Here is an 11,455-nt window from a genome sequence, read left to right as displayed (position 1 = left end):
AGCATATTACCCTTTTATTAGTATAGATACCTACATACCCACGTCTAAACTAGGGCCAAATCTGTCCATTCATCTGTTAGCAGGAGGCAGATGATCAATGATTCTCTGTCATCTCTCTCCCTTTCCCTTCTTCTAAAAATCAATAAAATGTAATTTAAAAAATAGATAAATATTACTCATTCCCTTGGTTTCTTTATTATTCCTAACTAGTGGCCTGGTACACGAAATTCATGTGTCGGGGGGTGTCCCTCAGCCCGGCCTGCACCCTCTTCAATCTGGGACCCCTCAGGGGATGTCCAACTGCCCCACTCCTGCTGGCTTGCTCGCCACCAAATGCCCCCCCAGCCGGTTTGCTCACCCCCAACTCTCTCTTACTGCTGACCTGCTTGCCCCCAACAGCTCCTCACTGCCGGCCTGACTGCCCCCAACTGCCCCACTGCTGGCCTGCTCACTCCCAACTGCCCCTCTGCCGGCCTGATGCCAACTGCCCCTCACTGCCAGCCTGTTCGTCCCCAACTAACCCCCCACTGCCCCCCTGCTGGCCTGATTGCCCCCAACTGCCCTCCCCTCCTGGCCTGATTGCTCCTAATCACCTCTGCCTGGGGCCTGCCACCAAGGGTTAATTAGCATATTACCCTTTTATTAGTATAGATACCTACATACCCACGTCTAAACTAGGGCCAAATCTGTCCATTCATCTGTTAGTGTTTTTTGTTTGTTTGTTTTTTGTTTTGTTTTTTTAAATATATTTTTTATTGATTTTTTACAGAGAGGAAGGGAGAGAGATAGAGAGTTAGAAACATCGATGAGAGAGAAACATCGATCAGCTGCCTCTTGCACATCTCCTACTGGGGATGTGCCCGAAACCCAGGCACATGCCCTTGACCGGAATCGAACCTGGGACCTTTCAGTCCACAGACCGACGCTCTATCCACTGAGCCAAACTGGTTTCGGCCATCTGTTAGTGTTTTTACAAATGAGCATTTATGCTCAATTTGATGCTAGAGAACATGTAATTGGGGTTCAAATTAAGTATTCTCTAGCATCAAATTGAGCATAAATGCTCATCTGTAAAACATTATCTCTCTGTTATGGATTGAATTGTATCTCTCAAAAGGATATGTTCAAGTACTAAGCTCCAATATGTCAGAATTATTTGATGTAATACATTTGTATCCTTTAAAGAATACACATATATCCTTTGCCCAGATATAATCCTTTGTAGATGTAATTAGTATGGATGAGATCATATTAAAATAGGGTAGTCCCTTCGTCCAATATGACTGGTGCCTTTTTTTTTAATCCTCACCTGAGGATATTTTTTTAGAGAGAGTGAAAGTGAGGGAGGGTGGAGGGAGGCAAGGAGAGAAAGAGAGAGAGAAACATCGATGTGAAAGAGACATATTGATTGGTTGCCTCCCACATGTGCTTCAACTGAGGCTGGAAGCCAAACCTGCAACCCAGGTATGTGTCCTTGATTGGGAATCAAATTCATGACCCTTCTGTGTGTGGACCGACATTTTAACCACTTAGCCACACCAGCCAGGGTATGACTGGTGTCTTTAAAAGAGGAGGGGAAATTATGTAGACAGACAGAGGAAGAGTATCATGTGCTGACAGCTGCAAGCTAAGAATGCCAAGGATTGCCAGCAGCTAGGAAAAGGCACGGAAGGATTCTATCCAAAATTTCAGAGGATTCAGGGCCCAGCTGATTCTTTGATTTCAGACTTCTGGCCTCCAGAATTGTGGGTGAATTCATTTCTGTTTTAAGCCACTCAGAGTACTTGGTTATCGCTGTCCTAGGAACCTACTACACTCTCTCCTTCTCTCCAAAAAGAATTTTATTCCTCTCATTAGTAGAATCTGTATTACAAAAAAAGGTACTCAATTATTTTGAATTTCACCAATAAAAAATATAATGGAAATTGGTTTTCTCATGATGTATTATACATCTTATACCTACATAATGGCTCCAATTTTGCCTCTTTCCCACAAAGCCTAAAATATTTACTACATGGCCTTTACAGAAAAAGTTTTGCCTAACCAGTCTAGACAATACACTATTTATTTTTTGCCTAACTTTGAATTTTCTATAATAGATTCATATAATAAATGTTATTCTAAGATTTGCTTCTTTCCAAGAATAATTAATTTTTTATTTATTTGTTTTTTTTTAAAAATGCCACTTTCTTTTCAATTTTTTTTGGTTTGTTTTTTGTTAATCCTCAGCTGAGGGTATTTTTCCATTGATTTTTAGGGAGAGTGGAAGAGAGAGGGAAAGACAGAGAGAAACATCAATGTGAGAAACATATCAATTGGTTACCTCCTGCACGAGCCCTGAGCAGGGCTCAGGCCAGGGAGGAGCCTGCAACCAAGGCATGTGCCCTTGACTGGAATAAAACCTGGGACCCTTTGGTCTGCAGGCTGATGCTCTATCCACTGAGCCAAACCAGCTAGGGCCAAAATAATTTTTAAAATGAATATATAATATTCCATATATGAATATATGAAAAAGTATTTATTCATTCTACTATTTATCGATGTTGGGGGTGGTTTCAAGGTGTTTTGGTGTTTCTTTTTTGTATTATGAACAATGCTGCTATAAATATTCTTGTACATTTCTTCCAGTCATGTGCAAGAGTTTGTCTAGGGCATATAGATTTACTGGTGAAACAGCTAGATTATAGGACATTGTTGTAGATTAAACATGGCTACAATTCCTTTGGCATTCCTTCCATCAAAAGGAGCATATTTTCCTCCTTCCCTTGAGTCTGGGTTAGCCTTATCATCTTTTTAAGCTTACGCGAGTGGCCGGCAAACTCATTAGTCAACAGAGCCAAATATCAACAGTACAACGATTGAAATTTCTTTTGAGAGCCAAATTTTTTAAACTTAAACTATATAGGTAGGTACATTGTTATTAACTTAATTAGGGTACTCCTAAACTGGCCTTTGCGAAAAACGTCCTCAATCTGATTGAGGTACGTTCGCTGTCGACCCCTTCCAACTCTCCCATCCACACTCAGCTTGTATACTTGTTTCGTGTATCTCCTTTCCAAAAACCGACTTCTGCACATGGGCCACAAAGTTTCAATTGCACTGTACGTGCGTGCCCGCATGTGGTATTTTGTGGAAGAGTCACACTCAAGGGGCCAAAGAGCCGCATGTGGCTCACGAGCCACGGTTTGCCGACCACTGGCCTAGGCTATAGGTGACTGGCAGCTTCCACTTTCTCTCTCTCAAAAGCCAAATGTCATGCTGCAAAGAACAAGGACAGATTACTAAATAATGAGAGACCATTTGAGAGAGGATCTGCAGGGTGAGGCCATTTAGGACATTTCAGCCTCAGCCAAGGACCCAGGTACATGCAACCATATGAATGATCTCAACTTCCAGTACAGCGAGCAGAAGAAAAACTCAACCCAAAGATCTGTGAATAATAAATCGTGGTTTAACTTTTCATTGTTCTCTTTAATCTATCCAGAATTTCTGTATATGAATTGAGGTAGGGATCCAATTATACTTCTTCCCATATGAATAACCAACTGCCAAAGTCTGAAAAGCCCATCTTTCCCACAGATATTTGATGCCATCCTTGTTCAAGCCTGAGTCTCCTGCCCTAGCCAGTTTGGGTCAGTGGATAAAACATCTACCCTTGGACTGAAGGGTCCTGGGTTTGATTCCAGTCAAGGACACGTACCTCTGTTGTGGTTGCAGGCTCGATCCGGGCACTAGTCAGGGCAAGTGTGAGACACAACGAACCAATGTGTCTCTCTCACATAGATGTTTCTTTCTCTCCCCCTCCCTTCTTCTCTCTCTAAAAAAAAGTCGATGGAAAAAATCCTCACGTGAGGCTTAAAAACAACAAAATAAAGATCGAGTCTCCATAAATAAGTAGATCTCTTTCTAGGAGTTCTTTTCTGTTCCATTGACCTACAAAATTTGCAGTGTCTTAACTATAATAGTTTTATCAGTCCTGATAACTGATAATGGTAATACTTCCAATTTGTTCTTCTTCAAGAGTTTCTTGGCTATACGTGAACCTTCGGCTTTTCCACATATATTTCAGAATCAGCTTAGCTAACTGCATAAGTAAAATTAATTGGCATTTTGATAGAAATTGTACTAAGTCTAAAATTAAATTTGGAAGGAACAGATATCTTTATGATACTGAGTGCTCCAATCCATGAACATGGTATCACTATCTATTTAAGACTTATTTAGTATCTTTCAATAAATTGTATCATTTTCTACAGAAAGGTATTATAAATCTTCCATTGGCTTTATTCCCAGGTACATCACTGTTTTTAACTTTTTACTTGTAAATAACTTCTAAGAAAAATTGCAAGAATAAGAACTGTACAAAGAATATACATATATCCTTTGCCCAGATTCATATATTGTTAACATTTTGCTCAATTGCTTTAGCATTTATGCTCATTCTGTCTCTCCCTTTCTCTTTCCGTGTATCTACTTAAATGCAAGTTGAATATGTCATGGCCTGTTATTTTACATAACCACTGTAGAGTTATCAACTTCAGTAAATATTACATTGATACAATAACTACTTTTATCTAATATACTGCCAATATTTTAATTTTTTCAATTGATGCAATAATATCCTTTAAAAAATATATATTTTTATTGATTTCAGAAAGAGGAAGAGAGAGGGAGAGAGAAACATCAATGATGATGAGAATCATCGATCAGCTGCCTCCTGCAGCCCCCTACTGGGGATCAAGCCCACAACCCAGGCATGTGCCCTGACAGGGAATCGAACCGTGACCTCCTGGTTCATAGGTCAACATTCAACCACTGAGCCACGCTGGCCGGACCAATAATACCCTTTAGAGCAGCGGTCACCAACCTTTCGGACTTCATGGACCACTGTTTGGCGACCACTGCTTTAGAGTAACTTTTGCCCTCCAGTACATAATCTAGTTTAAGATCAGATAGTGCATTTAGTTGTCATATCTCTTTAGTCTTCTTTAAACTAGAACATTTTTGCAGCCTCTCTTGTCTTTTATGATATTGACTTTTTGAAGAATATAATTTCACTTATTTTTTAAAATGAATGCTTCTTACTTTGGATTCAACTGATGTGTCCTTATGATTAGATTCAGGTTATTTCCAGCCAGAATATAAAATATTATGTCCACAGTGTATCACACCTGGAAGCACATGATGTCCATCTGTACTTAATGGAAATATTAATTTTGATCATCCAATTATGATATTATCAGATTTATCCACTGTGTAATTACATTTCTTTCCCTTGCAACTAATATACAATCAGTACAAAGACACTTAAGGACCATTATTATATTTTTATTATGGAACTTTCAAATATATTCAAAAATATAGAAAATAATATAAGCTCCCTTGTTTATTTAACAATTCAATAATTATCAACATTTTGAGTGATTATCAGAAAGCACGTATCAGAGGTCATAAAATTTCACATTTAAATATGCATCTTTAACTTTTACATAGCAATGTCATAATTACAACTAAGAATATTCATAATAATTCCTCTATATTATTCAGTATCTACTCATATTCAAAGCTTTATAACTATTTCATGTCCTATGTTGCTTCAGAAAGCCTTACTTCTTTGCCTCCAGTCTAGCTGGCTTGATTCCCAGTAGGATAAAGGACATCTTTCTCCTCATTCAGAGTCTCAGGCATGGTTGGGAGAAAGGCAAAGGCAGCCGCTCCTCTTAACCTGAACCCTGGGTCTGTACTGCTAAGGAACTCCTCCATCTTTAAAACATTAGAAGTGGGAGGAGGGAGGGATCCTCAGTATATAGATAGAAGGACGAAAAGAAGAAAGGAAGGAAGGAAAGACCCCAAATTCCTCTGTACATAGTTGGCTAAAACTTACTAATGTAGAGATAACTTATACTGCAATTTACCAAAATTCTCTGGTACCTAAAAATCAGAATAAAGGTGATAAATTTTTAAACTACTTTATTATGTTTTTAAAACATATTTTTATTTATTTGAGAGAGGAAGGGGGAGGGAGGGAGAGATAGAAACATCATGATGAGAGAGAAGCATCGATTGGCTGCTCCCTGCACTCCTCACACTGGAGATTGAGCCCACAACCCGGGCATGTGCTATGTCTAGGAATCAAACCCTGACCTCCTGGTTTATAGGTCGAGATCCAACCACTGAGCAACGCCGGCCAGGCTATTTTAAAAAAGAAAATCGCTTTAAAAAAACTATACAAACATTTTAAAGTTCATTTGGAAAAATAAGCATTCAAGAATAACCAGGAAAATTCTGAAAAAGAATCCAAATGAAGCAGGAACTAGCCTTCCCAATATTAAAACATTTTAGAAAATTAGAGTATTTAAAATAGAAAGACAGACTAAATAATAGAATTAAAAAGTCAAGAATCAACCCCTCTACATACAAGAAACCTATATAATAAAGGCTTAATATGCTAATTATCTGGTTGTCAGGTCAACCAATCAAAGTGTAATATGCTAATGATATGCATTACACTCAACTGCTGGGGCCACTCAACTGCTCGCTATAATGTTCACCAACCACCAGGGGGCAGATGCTCTGACTGGTAGGTTAGCTTGCTGCTGGGGTCCGGCCGATTGGGACTGAGCCAGACAGGCTGGACACACCTTGGAGCCCTCCCGCAGTCCCTCTTGGCTGGCCAACCTCCTACATGCCTCCCTGACCCCAATCATGCACCAGTGGGGTACCTCGGCCTGACCTGTGCTGTCTCACAATCCGGGACCCCTCAGGAGATATCGTAGAGCCAGTTTCGGCCCAGTCCTGCAGGCCAGGCCAAGGGACCCCACTGGTGCACGAATTCGTGCACTGGGCCTCTAGTTCAATATATGATAGAGGTGGGATTTCTAACAGGAAGGAAAAGATCACTAGTCAGTCAACGGTGCTGGGACAACTATAAAACCAACCAACTGAACCAAAATGAAGTGGGTTTCCTAACTTAATTCCTATGCCAAAATAGTATGCAAAATAGTATTTCATCTCAAAAGGATGAAAAAATCTGAGATTCAAAGAAAATCCCAAAACAAAAATACTAGGTGAATACTTACCAATGAAAAAAATCTTTTTTAAAAGATGTTTTTATTGATTTGAGAGACAGAGAAGGGAGGGAGAGAAAGAAGGGAGAGAAGGAGAGAGAGAGAAACATTGATAAGAGAGAAACATCAATTGGTTGCCTTCTGCATAAGCCCCACTGGGGATCAAGCCCCTAACCTGGGCATGTGCCCTTACCAGAATTGAACCAGCAACCTCTCTGATGCATGGGTCAATACTCAACCAACTGAGCCACACTAGCCAGGGCCCAATTTTAAAAAATCTTAGCCCTGGCAGGTTTGCTTAGTGGTTAGAGTGAAGACCGAAGGGTCTCGGGTTCAATTCCTGGTCAAGGGCACACCTCAGTTGCAGTTTTGGGGCGTGTGTGAAGGGCAACCAGTTGATGTGCCTCTCTACATAGATGTGTCTCTCTGTCTGTCTCTCTTTCTCTCTTACGCCCCCTCCTCCCTCCCTTCCACTCTCTCTCTAAAGATCAATGGGAAAAATATCCTTGGGTGGGGATTAAAAAAATAAAAATACAAATCTTGGTTTAAGATGGCCTTATAGGTTTGCATAAAAACACAAAAGCCTTAAAAGAAACGACTGATAACTATGACACAATAAAAACACATTCTATATGATAAATTACATAATCAAAGTCAAGATACAGCCGAGAAAAATATTTGTGACACATAACATAGAACAATTTTTTTTTAAATAGAGCTCTCAGAGATCAATCAAAAACTTTATTGTGTAAGTCAGGCAAAGAAAAAGATACAAAGATGGCTTTAAACCAGAATTTCTCAATTTCTGTACTACTGGCATTTTGAACTAGATAATTCTTTGTTATAGGGGGCTACCTTGCCCATTATAGGGTATTTACCAGCTTCCTGGACTCCAACTATTATACTCCAGCCTCTTAATTTTGGCAATCAAAAATGTTCCCAGCCCTGGCCGGTGTGGCTCAGTTGTTTGGGCATTGTCCTTTGCACCTGGAGGTAACCAGACTGATTCCTGATCAGGGTACATGCCCAAGTTGTAGGCTCAATCCCCAGGAGGGGACATACAGGAGGCAGCTGATCAATATTTCTTTCTCTCCCCTCCTCTCTCTAAAATAAATAAATAAATAAATAAATAAATAAAGTTCCTAAATATTTTCAAATGTCCTATGGGGGTCAAAAGTGCTCTTTTGAGGACTACTGCTTTAAACATATCAAAGATCCTCATTCTCACTCATGATTCAAATTTTTACTATAATGAGGTTCCATTTTTTCTCTAGATTTTTATGATCAAAACAAACATTTTTATTATTGAGCATTTTGCTGTTTGCCAATGTGTTGGATTAGGAAGTCTCATTCGTCCTTTCGTGGCGGCGTGCAACCTTTTTAGAGGGCTATTAGTATTAGCTATCAAAATTTAAAGTGCATATATTTTTTGATCCAGCAACCTTACTTGCAGGAATTTCTCATGTGGATTTACTCAAATATGTGCAAAGAGGTGAATACGTGGATAATCATTATAGCAAAGATGGTGTAACAAAAAACTAGAAATGATCTGATATCCAATGATGGATCGAGTTAAATATATTATGGTACATCAATAGAATACTATGTAACCATAAAAAGGAAAGAAGAGTCTGGCTGGTGTTGCTCAGTGGTTGAGCATCGGCCTATAAACCTGATCATGGTCTGATTCCTAGTCAGGGCACATACCCAGGATGTGGGCTCAATCCCCAGTGGGAGGCCTGCAGAAGACAACCAATTGATAATTCTCTCTCATCATTGATGTTTCTATCTCTCTCTCCCTCTCCATTCTTCTCTCTAAAATCAATAAAAATATATTTTTCAAAAAGGAAAGAAGAGTTATATGTATTGAAAATGTGTGTCTAAGACATATAGGTACAAATAGCAAGTCCCAGAAGAGAGTTTGCTACCATTAAAAGTTGTGTATGCAATGCAATCTATAGAGGATGCATTATAGAACAGTACACTTAAAACTTATCCTATATAATAAAAGGCCAATGTGCAAATTGACCAAACGGTGGAGTGACCGGTTGCTATGATGCATACTGACCACCAGGGGCCAATTGCTCAACACAGGAGCTGCCCCCTGGTGGTCAGTGCACTCCCACAGGGGGAGCGCCACACAACCAGAAGCCTGGCTCAAAGCTGGCGAGCGCAGCGGTGATAGCAGGACCCTCTCCCGCCTCCACGGCAGTCAGAAATCCCCCACGGGTCCCAGACGGGGCTGAGGGACCCCCCCCCGCCCGCCAGTGCACGAATTTCATGCACTGGACCTCTAGTATAATCTTATTAACCAATGTCAACCCAATAAATTTAATAATTTTAAAAAATGTGGTGTGTGTGTGTTTAGGGTAATATACAAAATCCTATCCTACCCTATATAATAAAAGGGTAATATGCAAATCGACTGAACAGCGGAACAACCGATCGCTATGACACACACTGACCACGAGGGGGTAGACGCTCAAAGCAGGAGCTGCCCAGCTAGAAGCTGGACTGATGGCTGGTGAGCACAGCGGTGGTTGTGGGAGCTTCTCCTGTCTCTGGGGCAGCGCTAAGAATGTCCAACTGCCAGATTAAGGGGGGAAGGGGGCGGGGAGTGGGCCTAAACTGTCAGCTGGGACAACCCCTCAGGGCTCCTGGCAGCAAAAACGCACAGGCCGCGCTGAGGGGACCCCCCCCCCTCCCATGCACCAGGTCTTTAGTATATTTATAAATGCACAGAATATTTTTGAGAAAATACCAGAGTGTAACAGAATTGTTAGTTAAGGATGACAAAAACTCACTTTTGAGCTGTTTAAATCTTTTGGCCATGTGTTTGCATGTTTCAAGCAAATTACATAATGGACATGCTACTTAGCTCAATATACCCATACTTTATAGAAACAAAGCAGAATGGTGGGTTGCCAGGCGCTGGGGAAGGGGGGAAATTGTTGAAACGGGTATTGAGTTTTCTAAGTTGAAAAAGTTCTAAAGATTGGTTGCACAACACTATGAATATACTTTTTGTATATAATGTTGTTAATCCTCACCCGAGATATTTTTCCATTGATTTTTAGAGAGAGTGGAAGGGAGTAGAGACAGAGAGAAAGGAGCAGATTGGTTGCCTCCTCTACGAGCCCCTACAAGGTCAGGGGTCCCAACTTGCAACTGAAGTACAAACCCTTAACTGAAATCAAAAACGGGATCCTTCAGTCCACAGTGGGACGATCAATCCACTGAGCCAAACCGGCTAGGGCTGAATATACTTACTACTGAACTACACACTTAAAAATGGTTAAGATGGCAAATTTTATTGTGTATTTTACCGCAATTGAAATCTTTTTAAAGCGAAAAAAAATCCCCGGACAAAAATGTCTATAAGATTAGTTTTATTTGTTAGTAATTTGAAAATCACTTTTAAAATATTCCATTATTTTATTTTTCCAGAATTGAGCGTTCTGCCCAAGAGAACAACGCATTGGGCGCACAAGTGTGCCAGTGACCTTTCACCTAGAACTTTCATGCCTTCAGCTATTGCTCAAGCCAAGATGGGGCCGGACCTACGGGCGGCGGGTAACCCACTCAGGACCCTTTACCTGCGGAAGAAGTTTATATATGGCTGCCACTCTGAAGTATACAACTTTCGGTTACTTTTCAAGCGTTATCGCAATTCTAGGAACACTGCGTCCAGCGCGATCCAGCATTCCAGAGCGCGACAGGCAGCTTCATAAACCCTCCCACCGCCGCGGCCGCCGCCGGGCCCTCGGACCATCCACTCAGGCGCACTGCGCGGGCCCGGTCTTTCCCCGCGGCTCCCATCCCCTTACCCGGTATTGGGTAACATGACTTTCGCCGTTCGGAATCGGGGGCGACAGCAACAGCAGCGAGGGTGTAGTGACAGGCTGTCCTTTCCTCCGCATTTAGTCCCGCCCCAGACCCCGCCCCGAGGCCCCGCCCCGAGGTCTGCGAGGACGGGGCACTGGAAGCCGGACGTTGCTGAGTGCGCTTGCGCACGCACTGGGCCCTCCCGGCGCTCGGCGGTGGTTACCACTTCCCCTTACCTGGCCCTGGAAACCCGCTCTCTGCGCAAGCGCCGTGGGAGACCACTCTGCCCCGCCCCTCTCGCGGGCTCTACAGTGACAATCGGTCTCCAGCCCGCGCGTAGATCGCTGGGCGCGTCACCTGCTGCGTACGCCTTTTCACGGCCCACTCTGGATTCCTGGTCACGGGGCTGCATTCCTTTGCCAGCGGGGTCTCCGTTTGAGTCGTGCTTTAGGGACCTTGACTCTGCCCTGGGAATGCTTTGCTTCTCGGACTTACCTCCTGCCATGTGCAAGCCTGGGCGTCTGTCCGGCTGCCCATCCTCCCTCGGAGGCTGCCCTCAGGAA

The 11,455-nt window shown here is 42.0% G+C and overlaps 1 protein-coding gene across 1 annotated transcript in view; it reads right to left on the bottom strand.

Moving 5' to 3' along the window:
* HSDL2 (hydroxysteroid dehydrogenase like 2) overlaps positions 1 to 11,011 on the bottom strand; it is a 45,769-nt gene extending 34,758 nt beyond the window's left edge. Inside the window, exon 1 of the mRNA XM_006771190.2 lies at positions 10,895 to 11,011. Within this exon, the coding sequence (XP_006771253.1) occupies positions 10,895 to 10,911 (17 nt within the window). The 5' untranslated portion in view covers positions 10,912 to 11,011. The remainder of the gene's footprint in view (positions 1 to 10,894) is intronic.
* Between the last annotated feature and the right edge of the window lie 444 nt (positions 11,012 to 11,455).

This window comes from Myotis davidii, unplaced genomic scaffold, assembly GCF_000327345.1.
Source record: "Myotis davidii unplaced genomic scaffold, ASM32734v1 scaffold64, whole genome shotgun sequence".
Lineage (NCBI taxonomy): Eukaryota > Metazoa > Chordata > Mammalia > Chiroptera > Vespertilionidae > Myotis > Myotis davidii.
The sequence above is the reverse complement of the archived record's forward strand: the minus strand, read 5'-3'. Positions and strand labels throughout refer to the sequence as shown.